The 18,563-nt window shown below is 46.8% G+C and overlaps 1 protein-coding gene across 3 annotated transcripts in view; it reads left to right on the forward strand.

Annotated features, from left to right (window-relative positions):
• Nucleotides 1-18,563, forward strand: part of LOC135377636 (uncharacterized) — a 36,955-nt gene that overhangs the window by 4,719 nt on the left and 13,673 nt on the right. For 2 of the 3 annotated variants that reach the window (XM_064610204.1, XM_064610203.1), the window contains exons 2-5: nucleotides 12,048-12,205; nucleotides 17,572-17,639; nucleotides 17,858-18,017; nucleotides 18,343-18,422. In XM_064610204.1, the coding sequence (XP_064466274.1) occupies nucleotides 12,048-12,205; nucleotides 17,572-17,639; nucleotides 17,858-18,017; nucleotides 18,343-18,422 (466 nt within the window). Of the gene's footprint in view, nucleotides 1-8,123; nucleotides 8,394-12,047; nucleotides 12,206-17,571; nucleotides 17,640-17,857; nucleotides 18,018-18,342; nucleotides 18,423-18,563 lie in introns of those variants that run through there. The other variant, XM_064610205.1, reaches the window with a different exon arrangement.

The following is an 18,563-nucleotide window of genomic DNA, read 5'->3' on the forward strand; positions in this document are numbered from 1 at the left end:
AGATTAATACCAACGAAGGCCTACGTTGGTGTACCCGGCTGCCCGTTGCTGGAGGATTACGACGTTGGCGTCTTCCTCGCCCCTGTTAGCGTGGATTTCCTGGTAGTGGCGGTGAAAGCGTAAGCGGAGGAAGGGTATGCTGTTTGGAGGGTGCGGTCGCCTTGCTCTGGGTTGGGCTTGGAGGCAGGGTGCACCAAGAAAGGAGGAAAGGGAGGGATGCAGCGTTTGACCTCCGCTGTCGCATGTGAATGGCGGAAGGTGTGTTGCTTGCGCGGTAGGGTTGTTGCACAATGTTGCGCACGTTGTTGACATAAGTGATAAGTGAGCGCATAGCACATTGCGCGTTCGTGTTCCATCGGATAACCGCTGATGGGGTTTTGAAGATGAATACCAACGAAGGCCTACGTTGGTGTACCCGGCTGCCCGCTGCTGGAGGATTACGACGTTGGCGTCTTCCTCGCCCCTGTTAGCGTGGATTTCCTGGTAGTGGCGGTGAAAGCCTAAGCGGAGGAGGGGTATGCTGTTTGGAGGGTGCGGTCGCCTTGCTCTGGGTTGGGCTTGGAAGCAGGGTGCACCAAGAAAGGAGGAAAGGGAGGGATGCAGCGTTTGACCTCCGCTGTCGCATGTGAACGGCGGCGTGAGGTATGTTGCTTACGCGGTAGGGTTGTTGCACAATATTGCGCCCGTTGTTGACAGCTAAGTGAGCGCATAGCACATTGCACGTTCATGTGGCTTCGTACGTCTGGCTTTTGCGCCGTGCCATTTTTCACTCGTGACGCGGGGATATTAGCTTCGGCATCGGAATACATAGTGGCCTGCCACTATGTATTACATGAGTTCTTGTGACATGATGCTTACTGACACTGGAAATAGCCGTCACGAACGAATTCAGCGACCTGTGGTCACCTTCGCTGGACATATGTTGTTACTCTAATTCTTTCATGCAATACACAACTGCAGTGGTCTATCCGGAACCCCAAGCAGGGGGCGTGGTCATTATTACAGCTACGTGATAACAGCTTTACACGTATAATTACAGACATGTCAGCTTAAACAGCAAGCCCCCTTTTTTGCAGGGGGTGTCGCCAAACTTTTTTCTTTGGGGTTGGGGGTGTCAAAGGGATGTAGGAGGGTCTGGATAAATCACTGACACCAAAAACTGAGAATCTGTCCTCGGAAAAGTGTAACCCATTGTATTCTTTTTCCTGCGAGGAGGGTATATACGGACGAACACTAAGTGAATGAACGAGGATCTTGGACAGATGTAATACATACAGAATGTGAGGCGTAAATTGAAGTGAAGACTCGAAGGAGCCCGGAAGATCACCAATGTACAATCCGTGAATACCTGGCTTCTGTTCAAAGGTATGAGAGTAAACTGAAGGCTCAAATCCAAACCAATCGAATATACATATACACGCACATTATAGCTGTAGGCGAGCAAATGAGTCAAGGAGGAGGAAATCCGCAGGCATCTGCAGTGTCAGGCCCATACGCCCACACCAGACACGGAAGCATTTATGTTCGCTCTGTGCACTCCAATACACATTTGCCCTTCATCGCGTGGACTTCAACTTCAGATCACATCATAGCCCTTCATTCAACTTCACATCACATCATGCCGTTCATTCAACATCACATCATTCTCTATGAGGTGATGGTGAATGAAGCCGGTGAAGGCCATCATGAATGAATTCGCCGACCTATGCTCAGGCCCGGTCCCAGCCCGCCTCTGCTCTATGTGTTCTCGAGGCCCGGAGGCGTATTTAGATTTACTAAAGAGCACAGCGCACTGAGGAAAAGGACGCAGCTGATAGACGAGTTAAGAAAATCCCAATGCTCTTTGCGCACGCATTGCATCCTGGGCTCCAGCTGAGCAGGGGAACGAAGAATAATCCTTAACATTTCGCTTTCGCTGACCTTGACACGTCGTGGACAATGGACCGGTAGGGAAGATATCGGAACAGTTTGGAGGACACCCGTTTCTTTCGTAGTAGTAAACTCCCACAGTTCAAAGCGTGTGGAGTGGAGTGGAGTGGCGTTGAGGAAGACGAGTGAGGTCTGTCTGCCGGCTCGGCGACAAGGTTCACTCGATTGGGAAAGGGGAGGGGTGAGGGGGAAGTCAAAGAGAAAGGGAGAGAGAGGTGGAAATGGTGGGAAAAGGCCAGGGTGGAAGCGAGGGCTTAGTAGCGGCGGTTGGCGGCGAAGTGGGCTTGGAGCTGCAGGCAGGCCTTTTGCAGTTGGACCTGGAGGCTGGGCAGGTCGATGGGGGCTTGAGTTTCGTTGGCAGGGGCCTCAATGCGGCGCCGGGCGGCCGCGATGAGGCGCTGGCTGGGCTGCACATGGGCTGGCGCTGGCTGGGCGGGCAGTGATGGCGCCGGGGCTTTCTTGGGCACCTCCGGGGCTGGGTTGGAACGGGTGATCGCACTGGCTTGGGGCCTGGCTTGCGTGGGGTCTGGGCGTGGTTCTACCGGTGCGGGCGCTTCTGACGTACGGGGTGCGGTCGGGTGATGGCTGCTGTCCGCGATCCGGTTTGTGGCCTTGGTGAAGGCAGCCTTCCGCGTTGGGCACCCGCCGTAGGTCGCGGCGTGGGGCCCTTCGCAGTTAGCGCACTTGCGTTGCTGCTGGTTCGGACACTCCTTGTGTCCATGGTTGTTGGTGCAGAACTTGCAACGTCTTGCGTTGCGGCAGTTCCTGGCGAGGTGCCCGAAACGCTGGCAGTTGTAGCACTGCGTCGGGCACGAGAATGGAGTCACTTTAAAGGAGTCAAAACCAAGTTTGAGCTCCTTTGGCATGGGCTTGTCAGGGCGGAAAGTCAATATGGCGTTCCCGGTCCTGATGGTCGTTCTGGCTCCGTCTCTTCCTTGCCGGTTGCGGAGTTCGCGGCGGACATCTACGACGCCTTCCGGGCGTAGAAAGTCCAACAGCTGGGCGTCGGTGTAAGGGGCTTTCAGGCCGCAGATTCTGCCGACGTGTTGGCTGGAAGAGACTGGCATGGAGGTGTGCACCGGAATGCCAGCGATCCTGGTCAAGGCCAAGATGGCCGTGGCTGCTTCCGGCGTGGCGACGGTGACGGTCAGGCTGCCGTCGTCCCGGAGGATGTGGCGCTTGACGGTTTCATGGATGGCCGCGTGCACGTCGGCCGCGATGCGGTTCGGGTGCACTCGGAGAAGCGAATCCGACGGATTCACGGCGCGGATGGTGAGCGGGAAACCCGGCTTACGTTTGTGCTTGCGTGTGACGGTGGTGAAGCCGTCGTTGTCAGTGATGCTGTTGGTGCCGTCGTCCTGGGCGTCCACGGAGGGGCAGGCGTGCTGCGGCTCGACTGGAACGTTTTCCAGGCCAACGATCCTTGGGGTGGGAGAAACGGACTCCATGACGGTGTCCGTATCCTGGGTGGAGCTCTGAGAAGAGCTGTTGAGCCATGGTGTGCAGCGTGCAGCGCCGACTCGGGCGTCCACGGAGGGGCAGGCGGGCTGCTGCACGACGCGGGCGTGAGGCTTCGGAGCGGCGGTCTTGCTGCTGACGTCGGCGGAGCTCTGAAAAGAGCTGTTTGGGCTGGGTGGGGATGGCTTGCCACGGCAGGACTTGCCTTTGCGAGCCATGGTTAGGCACGTGTGCTCGCTTCGGCTGCGAGAGGCGAACTGCACAGTTCAAAGCGGCGCTAAGCACTCTGGGATTTTCTAAACTCTTCTATTGGTGGAGAGTGAGGAGGTACACTCGAACGGAGCGGCTGCGTTTCTCTGCCGGCAAGCCGCTCTGTGCTTGGTGCTTGCTTGCTTGGGAAGGCAGTGCGCAGCGGCGCGTGGGCGATATGTACGTACCTTCCGGTGCAAGAGAGACTCATTTCCGCTCTATTGTGCATGCACCGGTGTTAGTTCCCCCATTTCGAACTCTCACGCGAACGAAATATGTCAGAACACCTAACCTAACTGACCCTCGTGCCGGACTCTCACGGGAACGAAATATGTCCCCGCTCCTGACCTAACTGACCCTCGTGCCGGACTCTCAGTGCGCCCGCCACACCAATCGTCCCCAAATGTGTGTGAGTGCGCGTGTGAAATCCAGACCCATTACACGAAATAAGCATGATCACATATAAAAAAAATGATAGTTCTCAGATGAGAATGCCATGATGTCCCATGCCCAATGAAACAAGTGACATGAAAATTCAGCTGTCCAGTCCCATGAACTGATATGTTCGCGTACATGCCCGACCATGGCCGGCGTTGTCAAGCCCGTACCCGGGCCCGGTGGCTGAAACCCGAGTCCGGCCCAGGCCCGCATAAAAGACGCAAAGCCCGGTCCGGCCCGCGGGTCGGGCTTTCGGGTAAGCCCGTGCCCGTGCAGTGCTCTAGTACCAACAGTCCCAGTCTGACATTTTACCAAAAATGATTTTGAGCATATTTGTTGAAGCAAATCTATTGTTGAGGCTTGAAATGTTGAAAAAGTACAACGGGTGTTCAAGTCAAACTGAAACTTTTCATTTTTCGCAAAAGTAAAATGAACTTACAGACGAGAAACTAGTTTTATTTTTCAACCTAATCCCCAGCTGCACTAATGCACTTGTCCGAGCGTTTCACGAGGGCTTGGATGCCAGCAGCGTAGAAATCCTTACCGGCGCGTAGCAGCCATGATCGGACCGCATTCTTGACCTCGTCGTCGTAGCTGAAGTGGCGGCCCCCAAGGAACGCCTTCAGTGTCCCGAAGAGATGGAAATCGCTGGGGGCGAGGTCTGGACTGTAAGGGGGATGTGGCAGCAACTCCCAGCCAAGTTCCTGTAAGGTGCGTGTTGTGAGATGCGCGGTATGCGAGCGTGCATTGTCCTGTAGGAGGAGAACTCCTTTGCTGATGAGGCCCGGCCGCTTTTGCTTCAGCGCCTTATGCACATCCCCGAGAACCTGGCAGTAATATGCACTATTGATGGTGGTACCACTGGGCAGAAAATCAACATGAACAACGCCAGCGTTGTCCCAGAAAACCATGGCCATGACCTTACGCGCAGACGGGGTGCTTCGGAACTTCTTGGGAGCTGGCGAGCCCGGATCGGCCCGGATGCTTCCACTGTTTTGATGCGCGTTTAGACTCAGGAGTGAAATGGTGCACCCACGTTTCATCGCACGTGATGATCCAATCAAGGAACGGCTGTCCTTCAGTGTCGAAACGGTACCTTAGCGCTTAAGAGATTTCCAGTCTTCTCTGCCGGTCAAACACGGAGAGCTGCCTCGGGACCCAACGGGCACTAACTTTTCGAAACTGGAGGTGTTCATGAATGATAGTGTTCAACGTTCCCACAGAAAGGTACGTCTTTCGAGCAAGTTCGAGACATGTTATGCGTCGGTCCTTGAGGAGCAGGCGCTCCACAAGTTGGATGTTCTCAGGAACTCTGACACTGGGCTCTGATCCGCCCCGGCCGGGATCGTCCTGCACTGACGTACGGCCGTCTCGGAACCGTTTGCACAGCTCAAACGCTTTGCTGCGGCTAAGTGTATCGTGGCCATACTCAGCCTGAAGTCTTCTGTGAATTTCAGATGACTTTACACCTTCATTCACGAGAAAGTTCGTGACAATTCGCTGTTCGATGTGCGGCTCACCTCGTTGTCGGCCATCTTGTCCAACACGTGTCTTCTGTTTTGCACAAACTTTGCACCACCACGTGGTGAACGCGAAGGCCTGTCGCGTGTGAAAATGGCGAAAAAGAAGTAGCGCGAGCCATTTGTACACTCCGGAGACAGAATGTCCCGGTTTGACTTGAACACCCCTCGTATCATCGCTTCTATGATTATGTAAAACGAATGGAATGCAAAGACACGCACACATTATGACACTGCAACCGGCAGCACAATGACTTGGTTAATTGTCACTTCAGTTCTCCCAGGGCAGGGTTCTATGCTTTATATAGTTTCCTTCATTGGCAATTAATAATCATTTTATATCACAATGTATGATTGCATTACATGATGAACATTCGACAGTCGTATAGAAATGAAGGCTTAGATTGTGCTTTATCGTTTTTTAGTTCCTTCATATTCTTTTTTCTTTTTTCAACATGTATTTCAGAAAGCAGCTAGGAATGCCCAGAAATATATAATCTGTGTTGGCTTGTACTTTTTTTCCCTTGAAATTTCCTCTGCCTCTCCTGGTGATCTTGGATCAGTCAGTCAATAATACTATTTTGCATAATCACAGCACAGCTGACAGATTACCTCTCTCCATGTAACTGTAAATTATGCCATCTTATTAAGTTCATATTCGCGGGTTAGCACTTAACCTAGGACTTTATGGCTTCAGGGCATTTGTCGAGAATACTCGCTAAAGTTTTGCCAAAAAAGCAAGACACAGATACTAAACAGTGAAATGCAAAGTGATACAAATTAAATTCGCACTGTACTTGATGAGTACTTGAAGTACTTTGCCTAGTACTTTGTACTTTACTCTAAGTACATCAGGAATTGGGTACTTTGAACTGTACTTGAGGTACTAAAGACGCCAGGTACTTGGTACTTTACTTGAAGTACATCAGGAATTGGGTACTTTGTACTGTACTTGAGGTACTAATGACGCCAGGTACTTGGTACTGTACTTGAGGTACTAATGACGCCAGGTACTTGGTACTTTACTTTAAGTATAATTTTGAGGTACTTTGCCCATTACTGTACGCGGTACAGAGAGACCAAATACATCGTACACACGATGCGGTTTCCCACTCCCTTTTGCCCACCAGCGGCGTCTGCTCCTCCTCAATTTCTTTCTTCACATAGTGTTTAATTGGCCTAGATCGTGTATAAACGTATTTTTATTCGCGGTGTATTAATTTTCGCGAATCGCGCATTCAGTCGTTTGCGAAGGTATTCGCGGGTATTTAATTTCGCGATTCCGGGGCTATTTCTGTTTGCGGGATAAACATCAAGCTGTGAAACGATGGCTTGAGACTTTGTATGTATTTGTCCGTTCTATGTTGTTCCAGCCTCAGGACATCAGTTCTTTCATGATCAAGCTGTGTTCGCGAGTACAATATTTCGCGATTTTTTAGCGGTCGCGAAATTCGCGAAAATTAATACATCGCGAATAAAAGTACGTTTACAATTATCTATCATGCTTGCCAAGGCTGGACACCCTCTCAGAAAAATCCTGGATCCGCCCCTGTATACGTACCTGTTGATGCAGCCAAAAACACACGGACAACGTAGAAGGATACTGCAAAAATTGCAGTGTCCTGTCCTATCTTCTACATTGTCCGTTAGATGATGAGAACGGCGAATCGCGCTAGCAGACGAATTCTGATAACTATTTGTCTACGTTGAGCGAGAGGAGGAATTAAAGGGACAATGAAATGATTTTCGCTAATTCCGAGTACTCTGCCGGAAACAGTTCTCATGATCCCTCACTATCATACACGCATCGACTTTCAACCGCATTCAGTGAACCGGGGGCGCACTTACCACGCAAAAATAACAGGGCGTGACAGCCGGGTACATCCCTTCGAAGCGGGCTGGAGCGCACACACCGCGGGACCACGTGACTGCATGGTTTCGGTTTGGACAAGAACGACGTCGAAACCAGTAGAAACATGGCGAAACGCAAATTGTCAGCGATGGATGAAGAGGTTCTGCGACGCACGCGGCGTCGAATCGTTCCGTACGCAGCAGCTCCCAAAACGCCACCAACTGACACTGACATTTTCTGAAGAAGAAGCCGCCGACGAGGAAAACATGTTTGTAACGTGCTTCGGCTACCACACTGGGTAACCATGAAGTAGGAGAACCATGCTGACAATTAACGGCTACATTACACTGCACTTCTATGTCAACGACTAGATACGATCTTAGTAAACATATTTAATGGCGAAGTTTGCAAGCATTTTTGCAGATTTTGCAATTTGCTCGCAAAAGACCGTCTGCGAAACAGCAACATCCCCTGTGTGTGATGTCACGGCCAGTTAGCCTCGCAGGCGGGCCATTTGAACGATTTCCAACTTATTTCACAGGGTGAATACTTTAGTACAGAGGTACAAATTGAAAATGATCGGGGGCTTGTCAAATACCCTTTCATGGTCCCTTTAAGCCGGCCTTCCTTCTGTATCTAGGTGGCGCCTCCTTTTCCGTGGATTACGTCACGACTCGCGGGCTCGCGCGTCGCGCGAGGTGAAAAGGTTGAAGTCGTTTCGTTCTGCGTTGAGTTTGACGTTGCACGGTTGCGTTCTGCAGTCGGCTCGCACATTATGAAGTTTCGTCCGAAAGCAGCTGGAATTGCGTCAAAGAGTCGACGTTCTCCCTTGGCTTTTCGGGGCAACAGGGTAGAGAAAAAGAGCCGGAATGTTATAAAAAAAGGAAAGGAAACCGAATGGGTCCGCGTCCTCCACATCAGAAACCCCATCGCTCAGTACCTTGACGGTAAGTGTGACGCACAAAGTGATTGTAAACATAGAGCTGACATCGTTGTTTGTCACGGTATTTGCTGGTATTTTGCGCTCGGTGCTGCCCGCTCTTCAATAGACGCGTGCCGATTATTTTTCTCGACGCATCAAGTTATCTTAACACTGAACGAACTTAGCCTCCCTGAACAGTTTGTATCTGTTCAGGGAGGCTAAGTTTGTTCAGTGTAGAGGTAACTTGATGCGTCGAGAAAAATAATCGGCACGCGTCTATTGAACAGCGGGCAGCACCCTGCGCAACGTTGTCCAGTAGCCGCGTTCCGATTATTCATCTCGAATCGTCAAGTTATTTCTACACTGAATGAACTTGGCTTCCCTGAACACTGTCGAACGGAGCAATTTTTGTACAATGACCAAATTTCCCGGACATTAGTGTGACACATTGTTGGTAATTTCGTTTTTTTGGTCGCCACAACTGAACTGGACAGTCACGACGACTGAAGGAAAAGAAAAAAAAAAAAAATGTGACAGAAATCGCGGAGCAGATTGTCATCGAAATGCCATAGAATTTGAGTTCATCGCGGGCATTCTCCGACGGTGGGCAGTGAAGCCTGTGGAGACTGAAGTAGCCATGGGCGCATACCGAAATGGGGACAAGTGACCTAGAAGTTCGAGTAGGGGGGGGGGGGGGGGGGGGCACGGTTATCATAGCACGGCCTGTACCCTGGAGCTTCAAGGGCACGTGTGAAAATTATGCACTCATTATGCGTAGGTAGTCAAGATTTTCTCATGCGTCGTAATACGAACATCAGACACTCGCAGAGTCCGTAGCGTCCATCTCCAGGAATGTAGGTGAAGAGGTTGAATGCTTTGCCTACCCCCCCAGAAAAAGATTCTGGGAACGCCCATGGAAGTAGCTTTGTTAGCGACTAGCATGCCTGTGCCCTGTACACTTCCCGTACGCCCCCTGCCCCTCAATCCTTCCTGCTGTCTTCATAGTTGCTTTGCAGTGCTAACACTGAACAAATAAAATTTTAAAAAATTATCGTACTGATTGTCTGAATTGTGTGGCTAGATTCACATTGAGGACTTCCCTTATGTAGGCTGTAGTAGAAAAAAAGGGGAGGGGTCGGTTCATGACGCCCACACTTTTGTGACATTTTTGGTCTTTGTGGATGGTAATTTTTTTTTTTGGGGGGGGGGGGGGGTTGCAAGATTTTTGAGGGGGATGCTGGGACAATCCCTGTGCTCACACTCCACAAGATTACAAGATATGAGATAGCTGCTCAAGAATGCTGAAATAGCTCTAAAAGTGAGGCGGGCACTTCATATCATCACCCATAGTGTCCTGTACTACATACTACAGGAGGCTATGCATCAATGTTTCTCAACAGGGGTTCCGCAAACAGGATACTGTTCAGCACCCGTGAGTGTAACTTGACCGCCTGCCAAGGCCCGCTCTCATACAACCTTGTTATCGAACCGTGCTTAACATTTTATCATTGCCATTCGGATTGACATTGAGATCGCAGGACCAGGTTGCAGTGGCTGGCGGCAGTGTTGCCACTTTTTCTCTGCTTGGAGTTGCTAAATTTGGTTTAAAGAGCCGCTAAATACCGCTAAATTTTGGCAAAAAATCTATAAAAGTTGGCCAAGTTTAAAATAAGCACATAAATATAAAAAAAAAAATTGTCATTGGTTGCATTAACGAATTATCTATCTTCCCAGCAGTCTGACTAGCATCTATGGGGCAAAGAGAGCCTTTCGGGCTGCCTTTGTTGAATTTGCAGACATCTATTGACCCGGTGACATGAACACCTTTGAATCCTGGTATTCCTCAACCTAACCGCTAGGCAGCTCTTGTTTGCGTCCAATGATGCTGTCGGTGTTGCAACATCAAGCTGCCCTTTCATGACGACAGTTTGTGTGCCAACTGTTTCCTTGTCTACTTTAAGGAGAAAGCATGTTTCACAGAAAAAGAACAACCTTAGGCACTGGTCGTTTTTCAAGCAGACCTGGGAAATAGCTGAAATGGCCTGAAAATGCGCTCATGTCGAATAGTGTCACTAAATAAAGTATTAAGTATTATTATAAAGCACTAAATAAATAAATTATTGTTGTTGTTGTTATTAGTATTATTAAATAAGGTAACCTATTCACTGACTCCGATGATGAATTACCTCAAGGTATGGATGGAGTTCACCACAGTACACTGATACTTTGTGTTGCTTTGCAAAAGACAACTGCATGGTGGATCGATGATAGGTAATCTCGACACCAAAGGAAATAATCCAACCAGTCTGTCATCAAGGCATTTCTTTTCTTGCTCAGTTCTCGATTACTGAAACCTGCAAATGCAGCGTTTTTTGGATTAATCCGACAGCGCTAATTATAAGGGAGCATGCAATCTGTGATGCCACTTCGTTTTAAGCAGCATGTAGCTATAATGTGCTGGCGACCTGAACAAGACAAGAGGGACCATTAATCAAAGTGTTCTCCTTATGCAGTTCCAGTAATTTTTGTATCTTTCTATGACTCTCTAATGTGCTTCCATAAACTGTTAATTGTGAGCTTTGCGTATTTTCTTCAGAGCATTTCCTCATGTCACTTCGAGTCTGAAGAGTTCACACTAGTATGAGTTAAGTGTGGCACGAGCTTTGTCCTGGAATAGAAAAACTGACAGATCCCTTGCTGATAACGTTGTGATGAGCCTTAATACAGTTTGAGGCCATTCACCTATTCAGTAGTGTTTTAATACTAATCCACAAGGTGACAAGAAATGTGGGACAATTCCCATTTGGTTTCTTTTAAAAATTCCGTATTTCCCATGTAGTGCGCTTCAACACAAAATTAACGACCCTTGTGTGGTTCATTAAGTGTTATTTGTGGGGTTCGTACATTTCCTTCACTATGTCCCATTCTGTGTTGTTTTTCTCATATGTTCTTTTCCGGCAAGATTTGAATTTGTATGAGATGGGTGTGGTATGGGTTGAGTGTGGTAGGAGTTATCCCAGTATGAGTTGCCTTGAGATACGCTGGATGGTAACCACTGTTTTTACAAGGTAACCGTAACCTTCTCATGGCTGCCATGCTGGTCATAATGGGTACAGCACAAGACAAAACAACAGCGTATATCCGTAAGAGAATTATGGAGTGCACTGGGGAATTTAGTTCCACAAACATTTTGTAGTTTGTATGTGTTGGTTGGAGCTTCATGCTCCCCATGTTGATCCTCCTTATCCTAGGTTGTCATGCTGTGTTTTCCTTCTATTAAAAGGGTTGCGACAGGTTATCCCAGATAAACGTGAAAGACTGTTCTTTGCATCGTTGTGAACTAATGTGGCTCTGATATCACAACCTGCGCTAGTGGGGATGGGTGCAACTGTGAGATCTGCGATCTCTTTGCTTTGCTCGGGGGGGAGGGTGTTCAAGAGCATGTATTTCGCTAAGTCTGACACATAGAAGAATAATTCTTTTTCCCTTAGTATTCTGGCGTACAGTACAATGCGTCCATAATGTAATGAACCACATTTATGAAAGTGTCCCAACCCCTTTAATGGATTTTGCATGCTTGCTGCATCTTTAGTGCTGTAAAACCAGGTCGTCGTTAAACTGATGTCTCATGTAATCATATCGCTGAGCGTAGTTATTCAAGTAAACTTGAAATTTTCAGGTATGAGGTCACAGCTGCAAAAGATTTATCGACGGACAGCTCTGCTCGGCCTTTATCATAACGACCTCTCAGAACTTGGTGGGAAGTCGCTGGCTCTCATGTGCAGGCTAAAGCACCACATTGCAAACATGCGACAGTCTGATGAGCACTTCAGTATGGTGAGCACTTTCTTTGAGAACAATTTGCACGATGCCTTCACTTGCATGTATATTTTTTCACTGAACATTGTCTCACGTCATATCATCTACATGTTGATATTGCTATCAATACTGGCCACTAGCATGTGCTAAGAGACCATTCATAAACTAGTATCATAATTGTTTGCTTATTATAATTGAGAGCTTGCAGTGCAGGTAGTTTTACAGGGAGGAGAAAACTAGAGAACCTATCATTCATTGCATTCAGTCATTCGTTGCATGACGTTCATTGTGGGGTAGTCGTGTGAAAGCGAATATGAGAACCAACAGGAGGCCGCTGTTTGGCGTAGCCCGGCCAGGCAATGTGTGGAACGCCCTCATAACATTGGAGTGTTGTCCCTATATGTACCTCTCTGTGTGGCAATTTCAAATCGCGTGGGTTCCAGTGCTTTGCGATGGTGATACTAGATTATACCATTTAAGGCTTCGGTCCTACTCCTCTTGTGAAAACTGCCGTGTTTGCCAAGAGATTGCGCCGCTCCTATTTGTCTCACGGTGGAAGTATTGATGTCGTAGGAAAGCATTTTTTCTGTACAAATGCGCTACAGCGCCCTTTTGTTTATACATCGCTCAGCTGTTCTACTATAAAGCGAGGAACATGACCATACTCTCATTTTTTGCTAATCTTTGCAAAGGTTTTACGTGAAGGAAAAAGAAAATAGCGCTATGTGGTTTTTTGCAGCGTGGTGTCCTGGGATACACAAAGTGCGCCACAGCCCCCGTATTATTGATATTTGGCGTAGGTAATTTATAAACGCTCCTTAGAAAAACTGAAAAATTTGATTTTTTAACTTGTCATTTCGGATTGTTCTACTTCTTGTTTGAAAGCAAAATCCGCACTGAAGAGAGACAATTATGCATAGAACAAATCCTGAAATTTCATTTTCAGCCGTTTCATTCAGCCGTTCATTTTCTTCATTCTTTTTTTTTAATGTAGTGTATTGGTTTCATTGAATTGAACTCGGGAACTTGCCGGCAGTCACTGTAACCGACCGTTTGCGAACTTTTTTTCTTTTCAACCGTATTTATCTTCCTCGTGTTTATTATTATTATTATTATTATTATTATTAGCCTCAAGGCTTAGGCGGGTACTGTTATAATCGAGATCTTGTTAAACAGACTAATAAAATTTGAATTAGAATTATTATTAATAATAATAATAATAATAATAATATTTTGGAGACAAAATGCGAATGGCAGATACCAAAGCACGTAAACTCTCGAACTGAAAGTTCGTAAGCTGAATCCACATAGCAAACAATGAGCTTTGTGCCTTTCGCTCTCCACAAAACCTGCCGTGCACTTTTGGTTTCGATAAAGAAAAGTTGGATTAGCTTGTCAATTACCAGCATATTTACTGGACGTAAGATGAATTAAATATGTAACGGCAGATTGCGGCAAAGGTTCACACCAAGGAGACTGCCGACCGCATACATTTTTCCGGCTTACATTTTGGAGTGTCAATCAGGGCGTGTTGCTCGTCCATCTCAGAATCACAATATAATTGTTCTTATTCCCATCTTGTGTATGTATGTTGTTCGTAAAAGGTTTGTATTCGATGTCCGCACCCTCTAAGTTAATCCGCGCATAGTTTGTCTAGATGCAACCAACCCGATAATGTTTCTGTGTCTAGCCGCTTAGATGGTTGTCATAATAAATTTCAGGGAGATAACATTTCATTATTAAAAATGAATGGCGAAGTTGCAAAATTTACGTGTACCTGAGAAGGCGTTTGCCTCGTTTCTATTTTACTGGTCAGTCAGATCGGTTTCTAATACAAAAAGCAAATAGGAGTGTACTCTTTAGCATAACTGGCTTGTGCTAACAATAAGTAATCAATTTTGTACAGGAATCAGTACCGTATTTTCACGCGTATTAGCCGCACCGCAGATAAGCCGCAGGACTCGTTTTTAGATACATTTTGAAAATGTTTTTGCAGATAAGCCGCACTCGCAGATAAGCCGCGGGTAATACGACGCGACTGCTTTGTGCGCTAAACCAGTGATGCACAAACAAAATCAATAGAGACGCTCAACGCTCGTCGACGCCGTACTCCCGTCCAGCTGCCCTGTTCCCGTACTGGTCCGCGACGTCGACGACTTTTAGTTTGAAGCCGTCGTCGTAGCTGTGCCTCCACATTGGAGCCACGCCTCACCTCTAACTGCCGTGCCCGTGTCCACGAATGCTGCTGCTCTGGTCAAATGAGAACTGACGCTTAGCTGACCACGTTTTATCCCGATGTCAGGTGTATTGAACCCTTCCTGTGGGTCTGTCGACGAAGGAGACCGTAGGGAAGGCCATAAACCCTGTCCACATTCCGGTGTCGGCATAATGTATAACAAAGGAGGTCAGTTCTAGTGTTCTACTAAGGTCGGATTGTGCCCTTGTTGCGTGTTTTTCGTGGATTGACGGGTTAGTCCACTCGAATATGGAGTGGACCCGCCCCTGTTCGGTATTGTTCGTGCACTGGCAGGGCGGTCCTGTTCCGAAAAACATGAGGCACTGTCGGCCCTTTCGTTTAACCCGGGGTATGGGGAAAGTACCAGGGAAAAATAGTCACCAGATAAGCCGCACCCACGGATAAGCCGCAGAGCGTCCGCGAAAAAAATAAATCGCGCATAAGCCGCGGCTAATACGCGTGAAAATACGGTAATCAGTTTCGTACAGACTAGGACTCGAACTATAAGCTACATTTTTGTTTGTTTTCATCTGATTCTCATACACATTAGCAAAGCATGCTAAGAACAGTGCAAATTCCACCGGCGGTTAAACCCCGAAAACACAATCTGGAGTTTCCTTCAGGTCCCTGGTTGACCTTGTGCATTGTATTTGATGATTCGAAACGGGAAGAAAAACGCGACAAGATGTGTCTTTTTGCCCCTGTGTATCGTTTGTGAATATAATGTAGAGTAGTCATATTCAGGTTGGGGATCGTGGGCAGAGCCGTAGTGACGGGGGTGCGAGAGGGGTAGGCGCCCCCGGGCGCCCCGGGGCGCCCGCCGAACGGCAGTCCCTTTGGGTTGGATAAAGCGGGAAGGAAGGAAATTTGAATTTACGATCTCGACAGTGCAAATAAGCGTTTTAATTTCTTTGTTTGCAGGGTTTACTGCAATAACAGAGGTTATTGCAGTAACGTAACGCATGAGCAGGTTAGCTCATGCCCTTTCGAGCAGTGACAGAAAGATGTGTGTATGTGTGAGTGAGCATACGCGCCTGTGACCGGGCAATCGTTTTGCACGTTCTGTTTTATGAAACAAGTGCACCACATAAACAGGATGTTCCAGTAGCCCCATCAGTTTTTGACGTGAATATGTCTTATAAATTTCCAACCACACGGAATGGGTTCTTGTAGCTTTCGGACTTTCCCATGAAACGGTAAATCTTGTTCAACCAACTCTTGGTAACCTGGATGGAGGTCGAGCTCTCCGGAAATTAGTTACGTGCACATTGTCCAGCTGAGTTCAAAGGCTTTCCAAACCGTTGTAATGTTTGAGAAAATGAAAGAGAAAGACAGACACCGATGGTAAAATGTGGGACTGGGGTGCTTACACAGTGTCATGGCTTATTGCACCTCAACGCAAGGAATGACGAAAATGTGGTGGGACAGCCAAATAAATGCCGACAATTATGTACAGCCATCAAGCCTGCGAAAGAGCCAGGACATATATATGCAGCCCGCTGTTTCATGCGTTGTGCACTACTCACACACAGTGCTTCACTAACAATGTCAAAACGATAGAAGAAATAGAAAAAGCGCGTCACAGAAAATGTATGGTCAACGATATTCGTCTGTAGGGAATATAACAAGGAAATTTGGTTTCAATATTTAAACTTCTAAACTTGCCAAATCAACACGTTCTCTTCTTTTTGTCACAAATAGAAAGCGCGTGTAGGGCTTCCCACACCCCATTACAAAGTACATTTCCAGCTTGGATGGTTATAGCTAAAAAATGATATGGAAAGGCTTGTAAAAACTGCCGTTCGCCTTCAAATTATATTAAGCAGCCACACGAGGAAGACTCTCTATTATCTCAATGCTGAAGCAAGCAAGGTAACAAACAACACAACAGGTATCTGAAACAACAGTGAGAAAAAAAAAAACGTCGCTCATAGCCCCAGTTGCTTCACTGCGCTAACACGGTATAAAAAAAAAACAAGAAAAATATCAAGAGGAGAGTGTGAAGTATTCCGGTCTTTCGCGTTGCACGATCTCGAAAACCTTCCGTAAAACGTTACTTCCATCTGCCAACACCCTTGACTGTTGCCTTTGTGAAGGGATAATAGGCTCGTGGGGTAGCCCAATCCAAAGGGCTATTTTGGGAGTACGGATTTTGTAGGGAACCTGTTTAGAGAAAGCAGAGTTGCTGCTGACAGCTAACCGACAAGATAAGGATGGTGGCGCCGCGTAGTAGCGGCTGTTTCGGCGTGATAGGGAAGGGAAATAGTGGGACCGTAGCCTTAACTTTGTGCAGAAACCTGGTAAAGTGTGAAATGCATCACCCTTTCCAACAAAATATATACAATCTGATCCCTCAAGTGTGAACTATCCCTTTAAATATCTGGGGACTCTTCAGTGTTTCCTGTCGTTCCTTTAACATAGTATTTTCAAAATGCTGTTGAATAACTACACTTACGAATCGTGTGGAGCACAATCTGTAGGCAATTCATTTATGCTGTGCTTTTGTTGCATCTGTATATGTATGTATATTTCGTTTAGTTACATAACTACATTCTTTATTTGCCTTGATTTTAAAATGACTCTTAAATTAAGTGGATCATGTCCACTGGCAGTTTTTACCGCTTCCCATTGCTGTTCTGGATGTTCGACAGGCATCTTCCTGTATCAGTACAGCAACATTTGAAGGTCTCATTTGAAAGGTTCTAAAAAGTTCAGGAACTCTTGTGTTAGTGATAGTGGTTGCATCTTTCGTTTACTTATTGCTCCAGGAGTATAAAGAAACCGTGAGGGAAAAAGGATTTTGAGTGGCTATCCTACCCATAGAACTACTACACTCAGGTCACATATTGTCCCCTCAAGGTTATTCCTCGATGAGGACTTTACAGGTGGCCCAAAGGAAAGATGATAGTGGCAAATCTGAGGCACTGTGTCTTCTTATTGGTATGTCATCTCTGAAGCTCAGCTGCATAAAATGTCTTAAATGTATGCCCAAACACTTTCACTGGGTGTGTACCACTTTTCTCTCAATGTTGCCATTTAATTCATCCACCTCAAGCTCCAGCAAAATGAGCAGTTCACCTTGATTTCCACAGGTTTAAAATTTCAGTGTTTTGTGATATCATGTCTCATTCTTACTTTTTCATGCTAGGATGATGCAAAACATTTCCTCAAAGATGTTCGTGATCTGCTAAGGAACACATCTGCGGAGGATTTGCCGTACGTATGATCCCGGTTGATTGTTTATTTTGACCACATGAGGGAGCCAAATCCAAGACGGATTGTAACTAGCACTTTCTACACTTTTCTCGTTTTTCGCTTTTTCATTCTATATTTGCATGTGGCTCGTGGCACCATCCTTATGGGGAATCCAAGTAAAATGACTAACTGCATGTTGCATTGAAAGTTATTCCTTTGTATGTTGTCAAAATATGCAGGAACTTGAAGCAGTTTGAGTTGAAGTCTTACAACCTAAGACATTGTAAAAAAGCAGTGCAGTTCCTGGAAGAAGTGAAATTAACATCTGATGATGAAGGCAAAAGCGACGATAACTATCCTGCAAATGAAACAGCCTCTGGAGCACAAGAACAGTTTTTGGTAAGTGCAAAGATACCTGTACTTGCAAGGTACTGTCCAGTGTTCTTGGTGTTATGGTGGTTTTTTCTTCTTTCTTTTCTTTTTTTCCAGTGACGTGTTGTTTTTGATGTACTGGGTATTTTCTCAATTTATAAGCATTGATAATCTGTTTCGCTGCTGAGAGGGGTGGAGGCCTTTGTCAAGTCGCTCTGGATTTTCTGCCCTGATCTCCGTTACAAAGGCATAAATAAATGAATGATATATATTATCTAGATTGCAGCTTTTAGTGTGATGCATGCACATGTTTACTTTGCCATAAACTGGCTACAATTATTTCGATCTCTAGCTTTTGTGCAGGGTATCTTCAGTGCTGGCTAGATGCACAGACAAGGAACAGTCACGCCCAAAGCAGCTGGATTCACACTGGTATGATACTGAACCAATTATTTGTTGTACTCCATCCTTTTGTCTCTGGTGCTTGAAAAAGTGTACAGTGTTGGCTTAGTTGGCATTAGAGGGGACAGGGACTAATCAGTTTTGTGGTGTCTGGTTATGCTCTGCTGCGTT

The sequence above is a fragment of the Ornithodoros turicata genome, chromosome 1 (assembly GCF_037126465.1).
Source record: "Ornithodoros turicata isolate Travis chromosome 1, ASM3712646v1, whole genome shotgun sequence".
In the NCBI taxonomy this organism is placed as follows: domain Eukaryota; kingdom Metazoa; phylum Arthropoda; class Arachnida; order Ixodida; family Argasidae; genus Ornithodoros; species Ornithodoros turicata.